Raw genomic sequence first — 26,932 nt, 5'->3', positions numbered from 1 at the left:
AGATAAACCAGTGAGGTCAAACACTGGGGGACTGGAAGCAGAAGCACTTAGCCAGATGTGGGAACTCCTTAGGTGCAGCACAGCGGTCAGGAAAGGTTCCTGTGCATGCAGATGTGTGGGGAAGCCAGATGTGAACCAAGGGACAGCCTCCTCCTGGCCAGGTCAGTCTTTTCCCCCACTCCTTGTGAAACACAGCAGCGCTGCTGCCGCTCGTGGTCCTGCCCTTCTCCCTGCTGCCAGCTGGGGCTCGGGGGCACATCTCCGGGCAGAGGCTCCAGCGTATCAGAAGTCCTTACGCAGAAGCCAGAATCCACCTGATGGGATCTGAGGGATAAAGCTCTTGGTCTGCTCTGCGTGGAGGATGCTGGAGCAGGGTCTCCCTGGCTGTGCTCCCCCTCCCCAGCCTTCGGGGGCCCTATGGAAGACACACATTTCTTGCCCACTTTTGCTCAGAAGGGCTTTTTGTTCCTGCCTTCGGAAAACGCGTGCGGCTGTCAGTTTTGCTCTGGTTCCTGCTTGGAGGGAAGAGCTTTCTGATGTTGATAGGTGCTGAAGGACTTCAGTTACCTAGTGTGGTTTTCTTAATAGTGGTAATCTTTGATATCTAGAGGCTGAATTTTTCTAGAAACATCAAATCCTGCAAAGCTTTAACTTACGGGCAGCTTTACTCACGTACTTGTAACAAGTGCGTTCTCTCTGATTTTTGCCTCGTGTTTCAAATGCTCCATCAGAGCAGGATTGTTTCCTTCCCTCGGTCCCCGCTTCCGTCTGTTTGATAAAAAGGCTCCTTTTGACTTCTCAGAAGTGGGAGGAAATGACACTGGGCAACATTCTGCTTTTCAGTGAACACGTACTTGATGTCTGCTGTACTTGATTTCAGGGAATCTTTGTTGATTCCAGTATCTAATCGGTACTGGGAATCCAGATTAGTACCTGGTTTTGTGTCTTGTACTCTCTTCAACTGATTGAAAGATATGTATATATATATATATATTTTTTTTTTTTTTTTGTCTTTTGACTATTAGTCATATATCTACATGATCATCTTAATGAATGGCTGCAATTTGTGTGGTGGGTTGCCTCTTTGTTTCTTCGGAAAAGGTTTTTTCTGGGAAATAGGTGGTTTTCACCAGAGGGGACTAGAGGGAGGCAGAAAGGATTTTAATTTTATTTTTATCGCACAGGTTTCCTACTATGCAAAAACTAGGCAGAACCTTATACATCTTCCAAACAGTGTGTGCTGTATGGTTTATTTTTATTGACCTTTGAGTAATTTATTTTAAACATTGGAGCCACATAAATGATTTCTAAATGATAAAGTGTGTGTGCCTGTGTGTGTTTAAAAAAGAGGACTTGAGTTTTAATGTCAGTTTTCTGACAAAGGCACATGAAAAATAAGCATCTCCTTGTTCCTGGTCCGGTCTAAGCTGCACTGATTAGTGGTTGTTGCTGTGGCTGACAAAGAACTGATAGAAAAATGATGATTCACATAATTCGAGCTTTGCAGGCTCTGACAAATATTCATTTCCCCTCTTTACAAGAGATGCTGTAGAGTGAGAACGTGAGTTCCTTTCGAGACAGCAGTCCTCCACTCACACAGCTGAATCTTTATAACTAAAGGAATGTTTCCTATGATTGTACAGGAAAAGCCTGCTTGGGATACCTTTGCTTTCCTAGAGTATTCCCGGTGTAAACTCCATATGAATGTGAACAAAGACTGAGCCAGAAAGCAACCAGGAGACAGGAGCAAGATATTTTTTAATGCAAACTTGTTTTGTGGTTTTAAATTAGGCTTATATCTGCTGGTTTTAGGTGTGCTACATATGAATGGAAAACAATGCTCCAATTTGATTTCTTGTGTAAACAGTTAAGACTGATTTATCGTCAACTCTCATGCCAGTTTGGAGGCACTACTTTGATTTTATGTAATAGTTTGGGTTTAATGGCAGCTGTTAGTTATTACAGTGGGGAAAATAAAAGGCTGCTCTGGTGGAAACCAGCTCTGTCATCAGTGTCCACTGGCACCGCGGGCAAATAACTCAGACCTTTTTGATCTTGTTGAAGTCATCTGTGAAATGTCTGTAATGATGCTTATTATTCACCTCTCCTGGAATGTCTATGGGTAATTAATAGTTCTCCAAACCTCCCAGAAACACGCACGGCAGTGTCTTTACTGGGACTGACAGGGAGGCAGCAACCACTGGATCGGGCTGCTGAAATATATTTGACTCACCTTGTTGACTTCTTTGGACAGTCGTCGTCCTTCTCGATGGACTGAGAGCCTTACCTGGTGATCCTGTGGAGAGGGACACGGGAACGTAAGAAGGGCTGCAGAGATCCTCCATGGTTCTTGTGTCCAGGTCTCCGGGCTGCTGGCCAGCGGCTGGCTCGGGCGCGCGCTGGGCTGTTCGTGACCGACCAGGTGGGTCCATCCTGGCTGCCATGGGCTGGGCAGCCAGGAGCAACATCCAGCCCTGGGTCTCTGGGGACCCTCAGCTGCAGGAGCTGGGAGGTGTGCGTTACGGGGGGAGACTTCAGATCTGATGGCCGCTCTCGGGCTGTGGCAGCTCCCAAGTGTGGTTTATCCACACGAGACCAGGGACAGGGAGGAGAATGTTAGTGGCGGTACCAGGGAAAGGTGTTCGTTTCCGTGGCAGCTTCGGGATGCCTCTGGAATAGTGGGACTAACCCAAGGTTCTCTGTCACTGTTACATAGTCACTAGATTTTGAAAGGAAGCCTCATCCTGTTCTTTTTTTTTGTATCTTTAAGAAACATTCCAGGTAAATTGGTGTTGGTTCTTTAAAATGTCATCTTAAACACAAAATAAGGATGAAAATCATTGATGCAATTAAAAAACCAACCCCACAATTCTGTCTTTCCCCCAGCTGCCTAAGACAACCGTGGAAGTTGGCAGTCTACTGGAAGTGATTTTGAAATTTAGTTTACTGGGCTGTGCTTGAGAAGTGTTTACATGACCCTCTTTGTTCCTCTTCATTTATTTCTCGATCGTTTATGCATGTTAATGTGTTAGTTACCAAAGAGGAGAGGGAGGAGAAGAAATCCTGAGGTGAAATTAAATAAGACACCAGCATTAGTCATTCTGTTTGTACCTCTAAATATATGACATAAATCACCAAAGGATTTTCCTTTCATTCAAGAGATGAATATAAGTCAGAAATTGCCACTTTTTGTTCTGGCAATTTTATTGATTTGAAAAATACACTTGATGTTACTTTGTGTGGAATTCTTATATGTAAGAGTGTAACTATCAGGTCTTGGGAATTGGGAAGAAGTAATAATCTTTCATATTAATACTGCATCTGGATTCTTGCATCCCAGTATCTTTCAGCACTTCCAAACTTTACTTAACCTTTGGAGCACCCTTGACAGGTAGAGAAATGGAAAATTATAACGTCAAATGAACTAAGTTTTTGCAGTAGGACCAAAGGTGGCTGAGGACTGGGTGTGGGGGACTTGCTCCATCCCTGGACTGTTTTCCCAAGGAAACAGCACTATGGAGGACTTCATGTGTCTGTGTGTGTGTGGATGCTACTTTCTCACCTATGGATGTTTCTGTGTGTGCGTGCATCTGAACGTGGTAGTCTAATGATGTACAGTGAGTTAAATTTGGGATTCCTGAAGTGAGTTGAGGCGGTAAGAACATATGGCAAATGCCAGAAATAATGATCGCATTACACGCTTCTGATGAATAATTCAATTCAGTTTAGTACTGTTCCACCATTAAAATAAACCCCTCACAATATTTGACATAATGCAGCTGAAAGACTTCAAGAAAAAACTCGGAAGGCAAAAGAAGCCGTTGTTTCACTTCGGCTTGAGTCACCACCAGTGGAGGAAATCTTAACGCTCAGTTAGAACGAAGACGTATGTGAAGTCTTGGGCTGGAGCTGTGGCTGTTCAACATCTCCTCCGTGTTGTGTAGCCGGGAGCAGGCTTCGGGAGGAGTAACTGTGGAGCTGCAAAGAGAAACTTTCTAAAACAGGCCAGGAAAACACAGCAGGAATTACAGAAAACAATACATGGGAGAAATAATTTTTAAAATTAGTAAAAAGGAAAAAAAAAAAGTCTCCTTTGTCCTCATCCAAAAATCCCCCTTTTTGAATTTGGGTACTGATACATTGTGGGCAAAAAAAGTAGAGTGAAAGAGAATATTTCAGTGGCACCCAAGTATTTTTGAGCTGTTTTGAAGAAAGTTCTGCCACTTGGGGGCTGTGTTTTGGGGAGCGGGAATCGAACTTCTCAGCAGTTGCTGGATGCTGTTTAGCCTTGAGGTTCACTAAATGTTCACAGAGCTCTCGTGTCAGGTGTCCTGCAGAGCTTTATGAATGGAGAAAGTCAGGCAGAATGATGAAATGCAGAATGATCCTACATCTCCTGCTCCATCATGATTTCAGGACGTAGTTCTAGCTGCTTGGTTTTCCTTCTTTATTTTTTCTGGCTTTCTACACTAAAGTATGGTTTTCCAAACTGCTTTCTGTGAAGCAGGCTCACGATGGCAGCAAAAAATGACTGAAGCTGGTCCGGAGCAGAACAGTGTCCCACGGCTCTCGCAGGGGGCTGGGGCATTTCCGAACTGGGGGCGAGAACGGGTGCACCCGGTGCTGGTCAGCGGCTCCTTAACTCCGCTTTTGTCTCACGGACCTGTTCTGCTGCCTCTTCCTGATGGATTTCCAGTCTAGAATAACTAGACGTTTCTGTCGAAGCCAGCTGCCAGCCTCTCCCTTTACGGAGGAATTTCACTTCCTTTGTGCAGCGTGGAACACGGCGGTGCAGCATTCTTCATTCAAATCTCCTCCTGGTTTGAAACGAAGAGCCATGAGTACCTGGCTCCCCTCCCTCCCTCCCTCCCTCCACACCCAGGCAGCTCATTGCTTGCAAATGAATTAACATAGTTTCTGAAGGGTGTTTCTGGTCATTTCCCACACTTTTTGGTTGGTATGATTAATTCTTGCACTTTGATGCTCCATGGGGAAGCTCAAGATGATCACTGCTCGTGAGCCGTCCCCGGACTTCATAGATCATTCCTTCGTAACTTTTTCGTGGTGTTGAAAATGTTAAATTGTGGTGTCGATAGTGTGCTGGACAGCACAGCCCATGTTGGGAACAGAGGGTGGTGGAGGGAGACAGGGGTGGTCCTGGGACTGGTGGGGGAGCAGGAGTTAAACTGCTCTTCCTCGGAGCGTGAGCGCCTTGTGCAATACCCGGTGGAAATCCCCATGCCCATCCTCTCTCCCAGAAAGGATCCAGAAACTTACATTTTAGTGGTAGCCTTGGTTTCGTGAGAAATTGGGAGTAACTTGACCGAAAATGTTTCCAGCATGTGCGAAGTTTCATTCCCCACTGCGTTTATTCCCTTTTGTTGGCTTCCTGTAACTGGGAGCACACGTTTAGGCTCCTTCCACTGCTAACCACCTTTTTTCATAATTAACACAGCAGGATTTGAGGAAAGAATCTCTTCCTTGTGGGAGAAGGTTTGAGCAGTCAGTAGGAGAGCGTGATGAAAAATCCCTGGGAGTCTGGTGCTTTGGAGAGGCTTGGTTTGCCCTGGGCCAGACGGGGAAAGGGCTTTTAAAGCAGGAAAAAAAACCCCTTATGTTAAAAATGTTCGCCAAATTTGTGGCCATCTGTGCGGTGTTGGCTTTGTCACCTTGCATGAGAGGAAATTGTTCAAATAACTATTAAGAAGTTGTTTGGAGAACGTATTATTTCAGGTTGCTTAATGGGCCCAAAGTGATCTTGGCCTCCCGGAGCGCACGGGTGCTGGGGATGCTCGTTACTGGGGGATGCTCGTTACTGGGGGATGCTCGTTACTGGGGGATGCTCGTTACTGGGGGATACAAAGGTTTGGTCAGCTCAAACTGAGAATTTTCTGAGTACTGAAAACCTGGACTGGGGGTGTGTGTGCATTGCTTTTGATTGTGCTAATAGTCCGTGTGTCAAAATGGCTTTTAAATCATTTATGAAATAAATCCATGCTGCAAACCAGTGATAAAACGTAGTTTTACTACTTGCCCACAGTATTTTATCCAGCATTCAGGAAATGGGAAAGCATAAGCAAAAGTTTGTCTGAGGTTTTTTTTTTGGTTTGATGTCATCTGGGGGAAACCTTTAACTGAGTACAGACAATCCTAAAATAGCTGTGAAACTTCCTGTCGGCAGAAGCAGTTGTAACGCTCCTGCTGCTGGCTTGTAAGTTTGGGGTTTTTCACTTACTTTAAATGTGTTGATGAAGTTCTATTTGTTTTGAATAAGCAATTGTAGAACCTGAAAATGTAACATTGCTCGATATACTTGGACGTATCCCCTTTATCAGGGTGTTTATGCACACTGTGGGTTAGTTACAAAGACGAGGACTTTGCTGGTGCACACAGGAGGAGTTCCCCACGCTCTGCTGTTGGAATTAGGGCAGTGAATCCCTGCACTGGGTAATTTAATCTGGATTCTGTTTTTAAACATCCTCCCTGAAAAGTCAACAGTGTGGACTGTGTTTTGATAATAGCAAAGGAGACTTTCATGGCTATTTCATTAGACAAAAAAAACCCCCATCTAAATATTTAATTTGAATTCTGTGTGGATTAAATGCCTTGGCAACTTTGTCAACATGTTTAATTGCATAATTTTGAGCATTTGCTTAAAAGCTTTGCAGATCTGAAGCCTTGCATCAGTGTGAATGGCAGATGAGTGTTTTTCCGTATGGGTGGGGAAAACCAGTGTATAGCCTTGCTGTGTTCGATGGCATTCTAGTTGAAGGGTGCTTAAATTTCCCATAAAATTTCCAAGCTCCGGTTGCAATGAAGGTGTTACACAACTGGAATAAAGGCAGAAGCATCAGCTGCCTCACTCCTCTGAGTGACACTTTTGTTGTGCCTAGAAAAGCTGGTAGACCCAAGTAATTAGTGATGCAAATATGTTATGATGTAGGTATGAACATAAAAGATGAGTGTTCTCAGGACTTCACTGAGACTGAGACTAGCCTTAATTTTTGCTTTTAAGCATGTCTCCTGCCCGCCTCTTCTGCTTCAGTAATGCAAAACTTCATGCGCTCATCTTGCACCTCAAGACAATTTGATCAATCTGCATTAGAGAGAATTGCAGCTACTGACTCCTACAGTTCTGTTTATATATTTATAACTATAAAGAGATTCTTGTCAATGCGTATTACCCAATGTTAATCTTTCTCAAATGGCTGAGGAATATCCTGTTTATTAAAGGAAAATTTACCTTTTCCAGGGCATGCAGTTTCTGATGGGATTATGAACCTGAACCTGAATCTCCCTTCTGGCTCTGCTCTTAAACAAAAGACTGTATTTCCTCCTCTTATATCATTTTCACTTCAAAGCCTAGTTTTTACATCACAGTGAGATTTTGAAGGCTGTGAGGATCAACAGCTTTCGGCTAGCAACGCGATTTGTTCTGGGAAATTCTCCCTGTTGCTGCATGAAGTCTTTTCTAAGTCATTAAACCTCCCAGCCATAGTCAGGGTTGTTGGGCTGTTGTCTGTCATTTGTCACAGCCCAACTTGTACTCGTGTACCAAAAAAAATATTGAGGCTCTTTTCACAAAACTACAAAGTCTTTCACTTTTCGAGTACAGCCTTTCTTGTATATGTTGGTAGAGCAAATGTGAACAATTCTGAGCAATTAGTGATGTGATGGGGATATGTCAGAATATGTAATTCAATCATTTTCTAAAACTTATTTGTATGTTTAAATGGTTTTAACTTTTACTGGAAGCTGTAGTGTTGGTTTTAATTTTTTGAAACTGAATGGAGCATTAACTCCAAACTAAACTGTAATTTTAACCTAAACCTGAGCGGGGCTGGCAGAGCGGGGCCAGCGGGTGTTGGTGCTGCTCCAGGGTTTAGGGACCATGACAGTGTGGGGTGAATGGTTGGACTTGATGATCTTGAGGGTCTCTTCCAAACAGATGATTCTGTGATTCCATCTCACTCCGCTGTTCTGCGCCCGAGTGCCTGACAGCTTTTGGAACATGAGGATTTGAGAAACTCATCACAGACAGTGTCTGAGATCTAAAATTACTGCTCCAGTCTTCTGTTTGATGTGGAGATTTTGTTCATTTTGGACTGCTTTGTCCTTCATATGCTGCTGAGTCACCTGAAAGATAACGTTGTGTTAGAGCCATGCGTGCAATTTAATGCTTGGTGACGTCCAGTCCTTCTGCATAATCGCTTCTTGTGTGCGGGGCCGGGGTCCTGCAAACTCGGGGGTAACTGAGCTGTGCGTGAAGGTTTTGAATCTGCTGACTTTCACCTTCCCATTCGTGGTCTGAGTCCCTTTTGCTCTGATTTTGATGTGCCTCCTGCTCGTGTTAAACTTCCATGGCATTAACATGGGAGGAGGACCGCTCCTCGCAAAGCAGCCGCGGGGACCACGAAGTCAAGGCGGGAGCACGGAAGGTTTTGGAGCTCAGCTCTGCCAGTTGGAGCGGATTTGTGTGGGTGAGAGGATCGCTGTTTAATCTGGGCGGGAGCTGGGGATTGGTGGTTCTGTTTTGTTGTCATCCCACTCCTTTCCCAAGCTTGTCATCTTTTTATGCAGCATGGCATTTGGGATAGGGGTAGGAGCATCTTGAGAAAGCCACGGTGCAGATACATGGAGATGCAGCTAGACACTGAAAAGCAGCTCAGGCTGCTTGTGCCTTCTCCTGGTCCTCTGTGTTGTGCAGGCTGTGATTCACCGTGTTGCTATCCAGATAGAGCTGTCAAAGCTTATCGCTGGGAAGAGCTGAAACCATGATCCTGCTTGGAGCAGAACGTTGCTCAGAGTGCGTGAGATGACTGGGCAAGGAGGTCTCCTGGGTCTGAGTTCATCCTTCTAGCTCTGTACATGACGTACCAAAGAGTGAACCAGTTGGTACAGATTTTTTTTTTTTTTATTTCCGTACTTCCAACTTTAGTTTATAGGATGCGTAAGCCTACAAACATAATTTTGGTAAATTCTTTTTCAGCAGCTGAATGTTGCATGCTGTAGAAGAGCAAGGTATAGTTCCAGTCAGAGTGTATGTATCCACCTGCTCTGGGTGTAACTGGTTTGCAGATTCTTGCCAGGAGCTTTGCAGAAATCCTTTCCTGTTTGGTGTGGTTTGAGAAGCTCCCTCTGTTCAGTAGAGGTCCGTAATTGCACCACAATTCTTATAATCTGCTCAAGTGTAAAAAAAGTATCAGTTTTTAAATTATTACTGGATCCTTCTCAAGATTGTAGGGCAGGAGTGTTCTGGGACCTCAGATTTGCCGTGTAACTAGCCACCAGAACGCTCATCTAGTTTGAACCAGCAGGCTTTTTCAAGTGGGAACAATCAATTCATGAAGATCATCCAGATTTTTTTAAAGACTATACCAGGTATGGTGGTGGCTTCAAATGTAGTGTGTCTCTTGACTTGCCTATGATGGAAACCACTGGTGATGACCTTTCCATGAAGTATTAGAGGCCCCATCACTTAAATACTAGCATTTTATTCAAGGACAATTACCTTCATGATAATGCAGTATCATTTGTGCCTATCAATACTTTATATGCTTCAAAGTGTAAAAAGGAAAAAAAAAAATCAGAGATTATAAATGTTGAGAATGACAAATGTGACTAAAATACAGAAAGTAGAAGATCCTTCTAGACAAGCCTGCTGAGTGCTGCAGGGAATGGTGAAAGGTAGTTGCAAAAGGGCTAAAAGTAACATTATGCAACTGTCTAGCATTATACAGTACTCTGTCCCTCTGTGACCTGGGTGACTTTACGATCTGGTGATGGAAGTGACTAAATGGTTTGTTTTAAACGGATGTCAAACTTTTCTATTGCTACTAGGGATGTTTTAATTATGTAGTTGTCAGCCACGTGAGCTTGAAATACAATAGAGAGGATTCTGCAATACAGGGCAAGGCTTAGTGTGAGAGTAACGATACCTGGTGTTTAATCCTCACTCCACTACAGGCATCTTGACCTTGAATACAACATGCTCGTTCACCTTCAGGCACTTGAAGCATCGGCAGCAGGAGCGCAGTCTTTGGGATGCTGTTCCCTGTCTTCAGTGATCCCAGAGAGTGGGATCGCTAAGGTCTACGAGTTTGAGAGAAGGAGAGGAGGTGGAAGGCTTTTTGGTTTTCAAAGTGGCTGTTAACCTAATAACCTGTGTAAATTAAAAGATGTGAAAGCAGCAGATTCAAAGTGAAAGTGGTTGTTGTGCCTGCAGACATGAAAAGGTCCCGTGTGGCACGGTGACCCGCGGGTTGCAGCACGCACAGCCTGACTCTGCCGGGGTATGTTCTGGGCAGAAGTCTGAAAAAAACATATCTTTTGCTTGTGTAAGCAATAGGAAAACAAGCAGACACTTCATACTCTAGAAAGCCCAGTAAGCCTCAGGAAATTCCTGCATTCTTGATTTTATTTTGTGGCAAAGGGCTGTGTGGTGTGTTTTGGAAAGATGAGCAAGGTTTGCCCTTCGCCAGCCCAGCGCCACGGGCTCGATAAGCTGGAGCTGAATAGCTCGTTGTTCCCCTGCGGGCAGCCCCATCAGCTGTCCCGCTTCCCCGCCAAAAACACTGGGTTTATTCAGAAAGTAAAAGTGCTGACACCGCATTTCTTACTACAGGAAAAGGTTACTAGTTCTTGCTGTGCAGCAGGAGAGCTGTGTGAGAAGTATCCCACCTTGAGAACCAAGAGCTTCATTTTAATTTTCATATTAAAATACACATGTTCTGCTGATCTTCTGGTCTTTGAGAACTACCTGTTTTTTGGAAGTGGTCCTTTGGATTTCTGCTTTTCTCCTGAATCTATTTTCTCCCTTGAGAACATGACTGATGGAGAACCTCAGAGTTTGCCAGGTTGTCGCCCTCATAAAAGATTCATCAGTTATAGCACAGAGAAGGGTGGGTAGCCACAGAATCACCTGTCAGAGCTGTATCGGGTATTTTCTATTTCTATTCCAATCTTCTTATTAAACATGGTGCCTACTGTTCATCCATGCTGACCTTTTCTGAAAAAGTAACACTGGGCAGATGATCAAATCCTAAATGCACAAATACATCATATTCAATGAAAAACATTGGCTACATTTGAATTCTGTCTCTTGTTCTGTGTCTGCTTAGCAGAAGATGCCAGGTCTGCTCAAGTATTGTATTTGTGTGATACCTTTTTGTGGGTCTAGGAACTAAGCCCCAGCTTCCCAAAGTTAGTGTCTTTGCCCAATGACTTCTGGGAAGGTCGCAGAGTTATTTCTATGTTGGGAAATCCCTTTTATTGGGGAAAGGGTGGAGGAGAAAACACGAAGGGAGGAAGAGCTTTCTACTACTTGTTGCCTCGAAGGATGTTCTTTCTTGAGTGTCAGACCTGCAGATGAGCGTTAGGTTAAGGACTGGGGCAGACTGGTTCATTACAGTAAAGAAACACTGTTACTGCATGTTTTGGTGCTGTTGTCATCTTGACTACCTCACCTTCTTTTCTTTGTGAAAGTCTCAATGACAAAGCCACAGGTAGAATGGGGTTGTCTTGTTTACATTGCACGGGACCAAACCTGCTACTCTTTAGAGTTTTGCTCCTCTATTAGTAGTTTTGTGATTGGGAATCGAGCTGAATGAGTGTATATAGCATATGTTGAGCATCAAGCAGCAAATTTCTAATTAAGTGCTAGCAGATCTAATGTATATAACTATTTATTCTTTCCCTGTGCCCTCCTAGCCCCTGCTAATCCTGAAATACTTTTGCTAGCTGGAACCGAGCAAACAGCAAAGAAATCTCCCAAACAAAGAAACTGCACAAACCTGCAAGAAACACAGCTGGTGGGTTTTCCCTGGTGTCACTCGTGGCTCCCCATGCCACCTTCCATAGGGACCGAGGGCTATGCCCTTGCGAGTGCTGCAGCGTAGAGGTTCCTCGTAGTCCTCCCGGGAGGACCCGGTGGTGCTGGGCGCAGGGGTGAGCCCGCACCCTTCCTCCTGCAGCTGCCAGGGCTGGAGAGGGAAGCGTGGCTGGGGCTTCCCTGGGCCCGGGGAGACGGGTGTGCTGGGGTGGTTTTGGTTAGAGGACTATGTTGGACCCCTCAGGCCTGTGTGTTTGCTTGTAGTTGTATTTCCTGATGAAGAGACACAAGTTTTCCGTTTTCTAAAATTCTCTCCTGAGGAAAAAAAATGAACTCGACCAGCTTTGCCCACGTGTCACGGTTTTGACTACTCCTTTGTATTCTGCATTACAACCTGCTGCCTGTGTTTTCTCCTCGGAGTGAAAGCTACAGAAGCCCCTGGGTACTACAGTCTCAGAGAAGTGGTACTCCCAAATTAAAGTGCTAATCAAGGTCATCTTCAAGCTTGAAAACCTAACATTTTTGCAGATTTTTTTTTTTTTGGGGGGGGCAAGCCTTACTAGAAGCTGTGTTTGTATACATGTGTTTTGGGTTTTGTAGTCCCTAAAATAAAGATGCATGCTTTCTTCATGGAGCTGCATGCTTTTCCCCTGAAACTGGTCCTGCAGATGCGAGCACAATTCAAGGCAACTGCTACTCACAGTGCATGGCAGGAGTAAAGCACTCGGAGGCCCAGATGGTATGCTTCTTCTGGGCAAAGGGACAAGCGTGCCAAGGAAGCCAAGCTGCCCTCTGCTGTTACGTATCTCAGGAATTAGCGATGAAGTAGTTGATTAAAAAATTGCGTTTGGGAAATGATACTTGCCCATCTTCAGCTGCAATGACAAAGTGGTGGGTGCCTGCAGCTGCAATGCACAGACATAAACAAAGCTGTGCATGCTGAAGACCTGAATGTTCCTTATTTTATTGCTGATTCTGAATTCCGCTTGGAACAACGCATCTCTGAAAACCTTTGGAAAGAGCAGCAGTAACAGACAAGCAGTAGCATCTCTAAAAATCTCTAAAGTTTGAGCGCTCAGAGATCTTTAGATGAAGGTGCATATTTTATTGTTTTTGTGTTGAGTTTATTGCCTGTGTAAAAGCCAAATATTCTCTACTAGCTGCATCGCTGAATGTTTCTGCATTTTTAGGTTGACTGACATGTTTCTGCTATTTTCTTGCCCTGTTTGACCGTGAGCAATATATTTAGTAATAATTATACAGAATAACAATATTAACACCTATATCTGTGTGCTTCATGGGTCCTTTAGACATAGATACGTTACTTGCAGATATTTTAAAAAGAAAAATAGACTTCCTGGAGATAATTCCCTAATGGGAAGTGCTGTCACGTTGGCTCTCCGAAGGAGTGTCTTTATCTGTTTCAATGGCTCGGTTTATAATGAGAGCTGCACAGCTGGAGCCTCAGTAACTAACTGAATAATCCGAAATTGTTGCCTTTGGGGAGTGCCCCAGTATGTGCAACGTCTTGTTTCTGCATCAAGAGTAGTCTGCAAAGGAATTTGATAGAAATTCCCTGAAGTGATTTTTCTGAGCTGACATGGGGTATTGCAGCATTCAGTCCTTTTTCCAGACTGAGATTCAGTACATTTTTAGGCAGTGACCACTTCTGCTTGATGCCAAAAATGCACTTGACACTTGTAATTGATGCACTCTTCAACAGTAGAGCTTTGCTTGTGGATCTGTGCACTGGATCACAGGTTATTGGATGGCTTTCCTGTGACCGGTGCCTCCAAGATGCAATCACAATGATTTTCTGTCTGCAGATACAGTTAATCATTATGGAGCTTTGCTGACATATTACTAATGAGGGAACATATTTTCGACTATATTTTACTGGAGAATTTTTATGGTGTTTTCTCTAATGGGATTTTGTTTAATCTCTAGTGCTTTTATTTGTTACAGAGATCCGTGCCCAATTGGTAGAGCAGCTGAAATGCCTTGACCAACAGTGTGAGCTTCGGGTCCAGTTACTGCAGGACTTGCAGGATTTCTTCCGCAAGAAGGCAGAGATTGAGATGGATTACTCAAGGAATTTGGAGAAGTTGGCTGAGAGATTCCTGGCTAAAACTAGGAGCACCAAAGACCAGCAATTCAAGTAGAGTATTTGCCTTTTGTTTGTCCTTTTTTTTTTCCTGTAGATGTGGTCACAAGGGTAGGAATGCAAAGAGCGAGCCAATACAGTGAATGTAGGTACCAGCACTGTTGGGAACGACAGGATAAAATGTTTCCCAAGTTTGTGTTAAACACAGAACCCACTTCATGTTTCTACATAGCCTGGTTGCTAGCTTCATTTCAGTAATTCCTATTGTAGGAATGTAGTAGGTCATGGTTGTCGATAGGGAATGGGATGGTAAAAACTGGCATGTCTAAAAGGAATAATTTTCTTGGGAAGGTGGGCAAAGCTGTACACCAGATTTGACAGACAAAGCCAGGATTTCCTTCAGAGTCAGAGGCTTTGGTCTGTTTTTTTTTAAGAGTAACTGTTTCTAATCTGTTATGTGCTGTGATTTGTCGTTGCAGCTCTCTGTTTTCAATATCCTACACATATTCAGTGTAGGATTTGAGTGTTGTAGCTCTGCTACTATCACTTCAAAACTTAAGGCCAATAGTACTTCCAAATAGAGCTGTGCCATTTGGGGGTGGGGAGGGAAATCCCTAGATACTAAGCTAATGGGACTCAATTAAAATTTGAAGACCTCCTATTGACAATCAGTTGTCTCACCTGCTTGAAACACTATTTACAGGTAGGTCTGACCATACTGCTTAGGTTGTTCCCCTCCTAGCTGGTTGAGCTGGGATGACTGACACGTGTCAAACGTGGTTTCGTGGATTCAGAGCCTTCTGATTTCCTACTGACTCCTGCCTGGAGGAAGGGACACAGGTGCTTTTCCCAGGAAGGGGGTGCAGGAGAGGACCTGTGGGTGCAGAAGGGGCTGCTGCAGGCTACGTGGCATGGAGACGTCGCCCAGGGAGTAGGTGGGCAGCACAAAGCCGCAGCTGCGGGGCTCCTGTAGCTGACATCTGGGCAGTGCACGAGCTCGTCGGGTTCTGTTGTCAGGGTAGCAGCTGGGGAAAACACCGAGCAAAAGCAGCCTTGGGATCTGAATCATTTCTGCTGCGGACAGACTGGGCTGAGAGCATCCATCTGGGTCTGCCTCCGCCCAGAGTGCGGTGTCACTTTGAGCATTGTTTGGGTTGGGCCATTATTTGTGTTTGGTTCTTTGTTGTTGCTGTGTTTGGAGGGATATGGGAATGTATATCAACTTTCCCTTTCCACTGGAATCTTGTTTTGCAAAAGCCATTAAATAGGCACCATTTTAGTTTCCTTTCTGTACAGCTTTGATGTCGTTTACTTTAGTTCTCATTTAAAATGCACATTGTGGTGCATTGTTGGGAAAGCAGGACTCCCAAGCAGAGCTATTTGACAGGTTGGAGAAAAGTTATTCTGCATATCTATAGAGCTGTAGTTGTCTTCAGTATTTTTTTCCTTTTCTTTTACAGTGAGTGTTCTTATCACTGTAGGCTGTGATAAGACACATGCCTTTAAGATGGCACTAAAGAAATGGTGTCTGGAACTATAATTTTCCTCTGCATTATGATTGTTCTGTTTCAGTTTATTTTGTTGTTATTCCTGGTGAAAATTGAGGTGGTTCCTTTTTATATTACATGATATGAAACATCCCATCAGAAGCACTTTTGTATTCAGCTTTCAGTGTTGGGAAAGTTGTATCTAGCTTACTTCCTATTTTGAGATTGAGCGTGAATTTTTAATGTTCAAATTTTTGCCATAGTTGAACAGAATCCTACATGCATGCTTCATGTGAATTAAATATGCTGGCTGTGATACTGCAGGGTTTTTAAATTTGTTTGTTCTATTGCGTTTTCCTCACTGACTGCTGCCCCTGGTTTTTGAGCTCTTTGTACTTTAGATAGGCTTTATAAAGTTGAACCTGGACAAAATTGGCCTCAAATATCCTAGCTATTGAGTGTCGCCTGAATTGAACAGGTGATTTTATCAGCACATAAAACTTTTGCTTGAATTTCTGAATTCGATGTCCATGCTTTCCTGGTCAAGTCCAGGATATTGCCCGAAATACTCTAAAACCTGTTCCTGAGCATCAGTTTCACGCAGCTGTGCAGAGAGAGGGCTGAGCTCCTCAGGCTCCTGATTCCGTGTACATGAGCAGCAGATAGCTCCTGGCAGGAAAGCATCTTGCTCTTGGAATATGTTAACCCCTGCAAGGTTCGAGTCCCAAATGTACAAGTTGTTAATTTGGTCAAGAGTTGGAGTAAAGGAAAGAAAAATTAACTCTTAACTGTAAGGCTGCTGGGTCTGTGGGCAGTATTTGTTGCAGCAGTGGCACGCGGTTGTAAAGCTGTCTGTCTGGGGTAGCTCCATCCATTTCTTGTTTGGTCATTTGTGTCTGCTGGCTGTAAGACTCAGAAATGTGTCAGAATACCACAGGGATCAGTAAGGAAGCAATTCCAATTACCCATCCCCAACACTGCTCTGTCTGGACAGTGAAGTGTAGCTTGGCTGGTATCTTTTGGGTAGATGCTGAAGCTGTAATCTCATTTGGAAGCCTCCAGAAGACCATTTGATCAAAGCCAACCATCAGATCTCTCCTCCCAAGGAGCCTGCTATTACATGGCTGCGAGATGTGCACAGGCGGGTGGCTACTCTGTAATTGCCTGGCTGTGACCCTATAAATACCCAGTAATAGCATGTTCTTCCGATAGCACGGTAATTATGTCGGAAGGTACCACATCATTGAGTGACTGCTCACCACGTCGCTTACTGTTTTTAGATCTCATAACTCACTGTCAAGGAGGAAATCTGTCAGGCAGGAACCCTGTAATTTGCATGTGCTTTCGTACGCAATAGCTATTATGTAATTGCCAAGTTGCTCCGAATGTGTTCATTTAAGGGAATGCTGTCAAGGGTAGGAGGCTTCAGTCTGACCCTTGAAATTGGATTGTGTGGCTTCCTCCACCATCCATCGCCGAGCTGGTAAAAGCACACGCTTAAAGGAAAGAGCAATGTGAAGTGCAGCCTTGTGTTGGGTTTCTGACAAATGCACTGCGTGGGGTTTGTTTTTTCTTGAGTGTGGCCACATCACAGGGTAAGCTGATCAGGTGGCTACACTTTCCATACGGGTTTTGAAACGTAGGTGGTTTGGTCTTGACAGCAAGCTGTGTATAGCTGGTGATGGACTTAAAGGGTGCTTGCACATTGCCCAGTTTGAAGCTAGCTTCACTGCAGCATCTTAAAATGGTTTACAGAGGTAGGTGTATGTTGTTCTCGTTTTACATCTTTGAAGAAGGGGAACAGATTGGTTTAGCCAAGGTGGCGTATGAGTTGATGACAGTTGGAGTTATCCCAGGTTTTACTCGCTTTTAACTACTCTACCATTGCTGTTAAACCTCACTTTGCCAATGCTCTTTTAAAAATGTTCTTTCAGTTAGAATAGGCTATTAAAGAGAATAGTCATATGAAATGTATATATTTGGTAAGGCTTCTTCAGTACCTGGTGGTAAATATCCTTGCACAGAATGTATGGGCTGGGGGGAAAAAGTACCACGTTTCACAGTCCAAGTTGTCTAACTCCAGTTGTTACAAGAGCTTGGTGGTCATGAGCTTGGTGTAGTCATCGCTCCTTGAAGATCTGCCCAACTAAATGTCTCTTGTGCAGCACTTAAACGGGAGCATCTGTCCCGGCAGTGTCCGTCTGGCCTGTTGGGTGTCAGGGATCCCTGCGGGCAGCAGCACTGGGTGGGGGTCTGACTTCCATCTTCTGAGGAAGGTGCTTCTCCCGCTGCCGTGAATCCCTGAGACCTTTAACTCCAAACTTCAGTTCTCCTGTTTCACGGGATTTTGTTCTAAAGACGTTTGCCTATTCAAATAATCAGTCAACGATATAAAAACCGTGGCAAACCTTGAGTGATTCCTTTCAAGGGAGAAATTGGGGGGAAAAAGAAAAAAAAAGAAAAGCAAAAATGAAAAGACGATGCTATTTTAAGGCCATGTTTTAAGTCAAGATAATCTTTGGAAGTAGGATACTGAGTAGCAATTGTCAGCTGGAGAGCTGAATGTCCAGGATATCCCAGCATGAAATTCAGATGGCTTTCTGGCAGCCTTTGCCTTGAAGTAGAAGATGCAGAATAAGTCTGGCAACCTTCAGGCTGAGCACTTGTAAACAACAGATGTTCATAACTGGAATCTTTCGGAAGAGCAGGGCAGGGAGCAGCGTGTATGTCCATGCTTGTAATTCTCAGAATTTACAGTTAACACTGAGCAGTGTCAGGAAGACTTTAAGGGGAATCAAATGTTGATCTGAATGAGCAGCTTGCAGAGAAGGTCAATTTTCGTTTTCTTAAAAGTAAAATGATTTCCTTAAAGTAGAGATGATACAGGCTGTGAGAGAGTTATTGACAAAAGCATTTGAGTCAGATGGACTTTGGTGACACCATTATTATTATTATAATATTTAGTATTATTGATTATTATTATTATTGATTAATACTCTCAAAGGCTATTTTGACCTGTGATGCTTTTTAATGGAGCTGAGTCCTGATAATTATTTTCTGAGTCTTTCAAATAACAACTTTTGGAAGATTTTTCCAAGCAGGAAGCATTCGTTTATTCAGTGACCTCATTGAACCCAGAGAGATGCAGATACATCACCAGCAAAAATTGATGTAAAACTCTAGGAAGGATCTTCATGATGTTTTCCATCATATCAGCGATCCCAGTATCGCACTGCGTTGGTTGGTATGAGTGCAGCTGCTCTTACAGAGTGCACTGGAGAGGGCAAAATTCAGACAGGTTTGAAAAATTATATAGAGAAACAATCACGTGTCTGCTCTGACACTTGGTCTGGCTCTAGCTCCGATGGTTTGCAGGGTGGACTTGACAATTGCACCGATCTGAAAATAACTTCCTTTCCATCTCTCCCTTTTCGCCCTGTCTAATTTGAGCAGGTTGCTCAGGAGAGCAGGGCAGGAGGTCGGTGCTGCAGACGTGCACCCTGCAGACTCGGACCTGAGCCCGTGGGTCACTGTTGGGGTGGGAAGGGCAGGACGTGCAGGTTGCTCCGCAGAGTGGGAAATAAATCAGTTCCTCGGTTCCCAGGATCCCAGTCGCTATTTCGGGAGGTAGCAGGTCTTGAAGTGGCTGTTGCACATTTCTAGGAAACAGATCCTCAATATTTTGAGGGAGATGGAATAGGAAACTTCAGTTTTCCTATGTACCACCAGGAGACTTACATAAAACTCTCAGTTCAAAGGAAGGATGGTCGGAGGAGTTTTCTGTTCCCACAGATGATGTGACATGCCTGTGTTAATTTAAATGTTTCTCTCTTTCTAGTGAGTAATATTTTCATTCTCATCTGACTCATTCCTTTGTCTTGCACTCCTTATGAAAACCCAATATTCCTATTCCTGGTTTCGGGGTGTGTTTTTTGTTTGATTGGGTTTTTTTTAATCTAGTATGGGGAGAAGAGGTTGTTGTTTACGAGGATTTCTCTGCTGTTGCCCTGAACAGGATTACCTTGCAATGCCCAACCAAGTGTTGTCTTTGTCGCAGATAAATATGGGATTGTTGGTGAGTTCCTTGTATGAATGACTAATTTAATTAAGAAGTTTCAGATACTCAGGACTCAATCTTCCATTCTGATCTTTTGAGACCGACTGAAAGCTTTGAAGTGGAAGTTGCACAGAACCCGATCAAGATAGCAGCTGAGAAACCGCGGAGCTTCATACTTTGTGGTTCCTTAAAATCTGTGCACAACTTCCTCTTCCTGCTCCCAAACACCCCCGATTGCTGTGATCAGGTGCAATTTAGGCTAACCTAAATAAACGCTCCAGGTTCACTATCATCACACGATCTTTAAACGAGTATAAATAATGTTTGAAATAAACCTGGATGTTGGCATCTTGCTCCTCCTCCTCTCCTTGCAGGGGAAGTTTTGAGTCAAGCAGTTGTGAATGTGAAATCACCAGTGCCTTCAGAAAGTTCATATCCAGGTCCTAAAGTTTTGCTCCATAAGGGTGAATATTGACTCCAGTCATCTGCAGAACCTGTGGAAATTGAGCTTGCTCTGTTACACCCGGCGGTCCCCATTGCGTATTTTTCCTTCCCTTTTTCATCCTTTCTCTGTGGTGACATGGAACTGGAAGCAAAGTATATTTGCCAGCTCCTTTGGGAAATGAAATGGTTAATGGAAATCACAACTTGTTTCTCTGCCATCTGCTTGTGGTTACGATAGAAAAGGGTCTGTTGTAAACAGTTGTATAACTTCTGCTCTGTGTTGGGAAAACTGTTGCCGTGTTCCACCCCAGAAAATGCTGCATTTTTAGAGGTACTTTAACAGTTAATGTGTGTGTAGTTTTAAAGGCCACTGGGAAGGCTTGAAGCAAGTAGCAGCCTCTTTCCTCCTCTGTTTCGTTTCTGTCTTAAGGCCTGCCTTTATCTGCTTTTTGCCAGAGGTGGGAAAACTGTCACTAGGAAATAATGGAGAGTTTTTGTCTTGCTTCCTGTAAAACCTTGCCGTGAAATCACTGAACCTGAACAAAAGCAAGGCAGAATGTTTTAACAAGGTATGGAAGGGGTTAGTGGAACCAACAAACACCAAGAAATTAAAGGAATTTAAAAAGAAAAATCTTGTAACACGTGGAGCCCTGGTTGCATGAGGCTGAGCTCAGGGTGCGGCGCTCACTGTGCAGACCCGAAGGTGACAATCCCGGTCGCGGGTTGGAAGCATGTGGGGTTGTGATTATTTTTTCCTGCAGGATGGTCTTTCATGTCTAACCACACGGAGTGTGTCAACAACCCATCTGGCGCCATTAGACACCAGCAATTTTACTCACCATGCTTTTCATGGGCTCTTGGTATTCGTGCTATGTGCTGCCTTAGAATAGCTTCGGGTGTTGCGGTAGGACAGCCTGGACAGCTGGGAATTGGCCAGTTAACTATTGCATCTCTTCTGGTTCCCATTTGAGGCTTCAATTTTCTTTGGAAAGCAGAGCACTCGTACTGTGCTGCTCTCTGATCCCTTGTCTGTAGTCGTAACTCTTGCTCCTTGCTGCTCACAGCTCTTCCGAGCTGCTGGAGGTGGGGTTGGGCTGATACCTGAGAGGGGGCATCCGAGAACAACCAGGTAGTGAAAACGTGTAATGAGATGGAGAATGTGATGTGGGATATTAAGGATCAAACCAGCTGAGTGGTTTTGGGTTGGCAGTTTGTGCAGATGGATGGTACAAAGGCTGAGAAGACAAGTTAGCAGCTGTGCACAGCTGGACTTCTGGCTGCTCAGAGGAGATCTGCGGCTGCACTGGTCGTAGGAAAAGAGCAGAGCAGCCAAGTGGTGAAGCAGTAACAGACTGTGAAGGGTTTTGAGGCAGGATTTCGAACAGCTAGAACAAGATCAGCTAGTGGAGGGTCTGAGCTTTTTGTTCCTGAGTTTCATTCCCAAACTTTCTATGGCTTTTGGTTAGTTTTCACTTGCCGAAGCTCTTCAAGCTTTAGAGGGCAAATACTAAGTCAATGTGTAAAGTACTTTGACATCATTGGTGGAAAGGAGAGAACAAACCAACTTTTAACAGCTTTTAATACTGTCCTTCATCAGCATCTCTTTACTACCATCCACAATACTGTCTTATTTAGTTTGCTTCCTGTCTTCTACCTGAACCAGTTTGTCTGTTGGTAGAGATGCCGGCTGCTCCAGCGCTGCTCCTTGGAGAAGCTCTTTCTGGAGATGCCTTTCCTCCTCCTGCCCTCTCTTTAGTGCAAGGAAGCTGGGTGTTGTGTCTTGTCTCACCTAAATAATAATAAAAAAACCCCACCTTAATGTGTGTATTGCCTTATCTGGTGGTGGCAGCTTTTATCTCCGTTTCAGCAGGAATCAAGAGCACCGGGCTCCGTATCTCCACGTGTGTCCTTCGAGGGCTGGTCAGTACCTGTAGGTTCACAATCCTGTTAGCCACGTCTCGCAGTTACCAGTTAGCTCTCTGGCAGATTAACAGAACAAACGGTGTGCTGCAAGCACTGATTGCAGACCGAGGGGCAGCGATTTGATTTATGTAGCTCAACATCTGGCAGTTGCAACGTTGTACAGATCTGCATTTTGATCATTCCATCTGGTTTTGCATGTCAGCAGTATTTGCAATACAGGACACTAGAATATGAAGCAAAATACTGTCTCTAAATAAAATCTATGCCTTCTTACATTTTATTTTCTTTATTTTTTTTTTTTTCCTCCAAACACCAGGAAAACCAAAAGCCCAGAATGCTTTTTATATTCCCTCCTACTTACACACATGCACACTTCAAACCTTGAAGCAGTTCAGATCACAGGCTGCAGTCATTTCATAGAATCATAGAATAGTTTGGGTTGGAAGGGACCTTTAAAGGTCATCTCGTCCAACCCCCCTGCAGTGGGCAGGGACATCTTCAGCTATCTCGGGTGGCTCAGAGCCCCATCCAACCTGACCTTGAATGTTGGCAGAGATGGGGCACCGACCGCCTCTCTGAGCAACCTGTGCCAGTGTTTCACCACCCTCATTGTAAAAAACCTTCTTCCTTATATATAGGCTAAAACTCTTCCGCTTTAGTCAGCTTTTCTTGAGCTTTTCATTTTTTTAAGGAAAAGAAACGAAGCATCAAGATCAGCTGTTCTGAAGCTGTTCTTCTTTGTCCAAATTTATGCATATTGCACTACAAATCCATCCGTTGATGTCATGAGAAGGGTAATGAAAGCCTGCCGTGGCTTAATTTTCACATTTTCACAAAGTCAGGCATTTCTGGCAGCAGATATTGCTGTCCTCCTAAGTGCAGGATATTCTTTTCTTCAATGGAAATTAAATCATGTCTCTTTTAAGAGGAAAGAAATCTGATACAATCGCATACAATAATCAAGAGCAGCTTTGGCTTTCCACCAGAGATCTGACTTACTTTTTTCTAAATAAATATTATTGTACTGTAAACAAATGATAAACAGATCTAGAGAGAGTAAATGATGTAGTTAAGACTACACCTAGATCTGCCAGTTCCAAACAGTGCTGCAGGGCTGCTGGAGGACCATGCAAAATCCCTGCTAATGTCCTTGCTTTCATCTAGGGTGAAATGGTGCCTTAAGAAATGACTTATTTTCCTTTCACTAGATGAAATGTTGATCCAAATAAGCTGAGGTTCCTCTCATCTCCCCTTTTGCCCTTTGTATTGCTTATTTGCAGGGTGCAGAGTGAATCAGCTATAATAAGGTGGAGAAAGTTCAAAGATGAGAAAAGAAAGCTTGTTGTATGAACGTTTCTTTCTCTTTTGCTCAGGACAGATATAGATGCTTGCATGTAATTGTTTTTGTACATGAGACATAACATTTTGTTTCCTATGCAGATGCTATTTAGCTAACTGGATGCTTGAAATCTTTTTATTGTGGTTAAGTCCCAAATGCCTGAGACAGCACTGTGAAACCTATTGTCAGACACTGGAGCCATCGCTCTCCCTCAGGCGCTGCAATTTATGCACAAATTCTTGGATTCAAAGGAAAAAATTAGAGCCTACATTTGGCATACTGTAGCTTGCACTTGCCTGATCTGTTCGTAGAGGGACAAAAGCCCTTGGGCATGTGAATGTAGTCATGTGTAATCGAGGGCACGTTTTCTGTATGTGCAATAGCCATTTTAGAGCCTTTCCCTGCTCTCCTCTCCCTCGGCAGATCCACACGTACTGTCGCTGGGGTTCTAGTGTTTACAGATATAGCACATCATTAACAGCACCGTTTTTTCCACTTCATGTAGTCTTACCCAATGATTGTTTCTATTTTATGTCCTTTGTAGGAAGGATCAGAATGTGCTGTCACCCGTCAATTGCTGGAATCTCCTGCTCAATCAAGTGAAGCGGGAGAGCAGGGATCACACCACCCTAAGTGACATCTATCTCAACAACATCATCCCGCGCTTTGTCCAGGTCAGCGAAGATTCGGGGCGCCTGTTCAAGAAGGTAACTGAGTCCTACAACATCTATATTATTGTTTGGCCCTTCTGAAACACAAAAGTTTAGCTTTTACTTCCAGTGGATCGATTTATTGCTGACTGTGCCTTACACAGGGGGCTTTTTTCCTCTTTGTTATATGACTGTGCTTGACTTACCTTCAATTTCTTTAGTTATTTTCTTCGAGTGTTTTAGGATTTTCCCAGAAGTGGTCAGTTGACATCTGTTGGTCTAAATTCAGGCCATTTTTTTTTACTCTTAACCTGCTCGCAGTTTTCTATGCGTTTTGAAACTTTCATTAAATAAGCAGAAACCTTCCAGCTCTTCAAATCTGAATATAATCCAGAGCAACTCTCTAAAGACAAATCTGTATCTGCCACGGAGGAGAAACTACTATTAAAAGCAAAATTGAGAAGAATTCCTACCATGCTCTGTAATAAAAGGATGTATTGTCCTTCTCTGGAAAAAGGAGAAAATGCAGCTGACGTCTCTTTTGTTAGCCTTGTCCCCTTTCTCTCCCCTTGATTTCCACCTGGAGAAAAAGGTGGGACGGTGTGAGAGGGTATTTTTCTATTAAGAATCTGTTCTTCCTGTTGAAGAAACATGATATGGAAGCTTTGAAACCCCTATTAAATGGTAATGCCTAGTCTCTTCAGAGATTTGTCAGTGTGTGTAACATCTGCTAGTTAACGTGTTAAAAACATTGCATCCTGACTTTGAAAGCAATTTCTCTTCTCCACTCCCCTCCTCCTTGCAGGGTGTTACGATCTTGGAGGGTTATTTCTACTCTTGCAAGGCCCAGAGAAGGGAGTTGCAGAAGGACTTGAGCTTTCCAAAGAATACTTTTGTGGAGACTCATCCTAAATCATACTGCCTCTAAGAAAGAAATGAAAGAGGAACACATTTGATAAAAAACTCCTAGTGTACTTTTATCTCTGTCTTTTCGCCTTCCGTGGTGTCAGTTGTTATATTAAAAAGGAGTCATGTGAGTAGTGTGTGACTTTAAAATTAAAATGTGTTTAGGTGCAGTCAAGGCAGTAATTGGAGGCCTTGTTGGCTTTTCGCTCTGGTCTTGACAGTCTTTGGAAATGTCTTGAGGAAACAGTGTTCAGACACTCCGTAACATCTCTGTATTGCTTTCACTGATGAAAAGTCTCTAATGAGTCAGTCTGGACTGCTAGAAAATGAGCAATGCTCGATGTTGTGCGTGATGTTTCATTCGAAGATGCGTTCGAAGGAGCAGCATCTTGTGTGCTGCCTGGAGAGCAGGAAGCAGTTACTCATTTACAGCAGGTATTGTGACTGATTTCTGTTGGAGAATGAAAGGAAGGGCAAGTGCACCGTTGTGTTCCTTGTCCTCTGCATATTTCTTGAGTTTTTGATGGATAGCAACAGAGCCTGAAAAATATATTCAAGTGTCACATTCTGCTTGTCTTTTATTTCTTTTTTGAGACTTTGCCCAAGCAGATGAGGAACTCTCTCTTTCTCAAGTAACATCACACTAAGACCTTTTTGACCTTTTAAAACTTTCTGGTAATTACATTATGGTTGATTAGATCCTTACACGGGATTATTGAATGACAGTTACTCTTCAGTTCCTCTAATCCTTCCAGAGGATAAGTAATCTCCGCACAGAATTTCAACAAAGGGCTGTGCTTGAGCAAGGTGGCTGAAAAAATGCCTTGGCGAGGCAGTACATGGAAAGTGATATCATCCCAGTTTGGCTGGAAACGAGCATCTGAATTTTCAGCCCCTTGTATAAGTGAGGTCTCACCCGGTTTTATTTTATTTTCAGCAGCAGGACTTTATTAAAAACAAACAAATAACCAACTAACAACAAAACTCCCCTCTGGTTTCTTTCTCGCAGATGAAACACAAACTCTGTGTTAATTTGTGCAAACAAAAGGCACTTGTTACTAAATTCCAGCTACTTGTTGTCTGACCCTTTGCCAGGCATACCAAATTGGCTGAAGGCCAAAACAGGTATTAGATTACTATTCCACTTGTGCTGGGTGGTTAAAAGCAAATACTGCATCCTGTCTTATCTAGAGAGTCACGTAGTTGAATAAGATAGCAGCTGATTAATAGAGAAATGTGGCTGAACTTGGGTCTGCTCCTCCTTGTGCTCTTTCACCAGAATCTTTCACCTTCCTCAGCCACAAGAAGCAGCGTGGATTGATACAAAAGCTCCTGTAGGCTAGAAAACACATGTGGTGTGTCGTTAAAATATAGCAAATCAGCTTTATATTTCTTTTTTTTTTTAAAAAAAAAAAGCTATCTATTTTTAAAACCCCTGTGTAGCATGCTCGTAGTACTTAGTATATCCCAAGAGCAGTGCAAAGTCTTCAGAATATCTCTGGGCCATACTCAGACAAACGGTACCTTTTCCTGGATGAAAAAGCAGGAGCAGGTGGATGAAGTCACTTATCCAGGATTGGTCAGCAAGTCACTGGCAAAGCCAGGATGCCTTTCTGATCGGCATCTGTAGGTATTGAAGAGGAAAAATTAGTTGACTTAACAAGATATTTGAGTGGCATGTATTTTTGTGCCTCTAAACGGAAGTTAAAATGATGCTAGCCCGAAGGAAAATTAGTCCTATTGATGAGAAAATCTGAAAGAACATTCTCCTCCCTCTCCCCTTAGCTTCTCCCAGCCTCTTGTAAATTTGAGCCATCCTTTCCCATTTTTTAATGGAGAAGAGCTACCATAATTACGTGATAGCTCAGAAAATGGAGCACTTTTTAGCAGTCTTGAAGCAGATGTAGTTTATACAGGAGCTTCGTGGAAAATAACGCTACTGTGCCAGGCTGCAAAGTTTCCCATGAAGCTGTGGAAGGCAAATTGGGAGGTCCCGATCAAAAATCAAACGTGAACGAGCTCTGACTGACATAGCTGAGTTACCGTGGTGCCACATCTCTGCAGGTTTATCCAGCTTCTCCACAGATCTGATTATCCCGGCTGCATCAGTGAAATAACCGGCTGTATTGCTTCTGAGACCTGAGTTTCCTGCCTCTCCTGTGCCATGCGGTCATGCCAGCTCCTTCCCTGAT

At 43.6% G+C, this 26,932-nt stretch overlaps 1 protein-coding gene across 4 annotated transcripts in view; it reads left to right on the top strand.

The window, feature by feature from the left end:
* The window catches only part of SRGAP2 (SLIT-ROBO Rho GTPase activating protein 2), a 106,283-nt gene that overhangs the window by 21,842 nt on the left and 57,509 nt on the right, over positions 1-26,932 (top strand). For 3 of the 4 annotated variants that reach the window (XM_009991300.2, XM_009991299.2, XM_086627476.1), the window contains exons 2-3: positions 13,796-13,988; positions 23,729-23,891. In XM_009991300.2, coding sequence (XP_009989602.1) covers positions 13,796-13,988; positions 23,729-23,891 — 356 coding nt within the window. Of the gene's footprint in view, positions 1-2,343; positions 2,423-13,795; positions 13,989-23,728; positions 23,892-26,932 lie in introns of those variants that run through there. The other variant, XM_086627475.1, reaches the window with a different exon arrangement.

Source organism: Tauraco erythrolophus, chromosome 27 (genome assembly GCF_009769465.1).
Source record: "Tauraco erythrolophus isolate bTauEry1 chromosome 27, bTauEry1.pri, whole genome shotgun sequence".
NCBI lineage: Eukaryota > Metazoa > Chordata > Aves > Musophagiformes > Musophagidae > Tauraco > Tauraco erythrolophus.
Note: the sequence above shows the minus strand (reverse complement) of the source record. Positions and strands in the feature narration are given on the sequence as shown.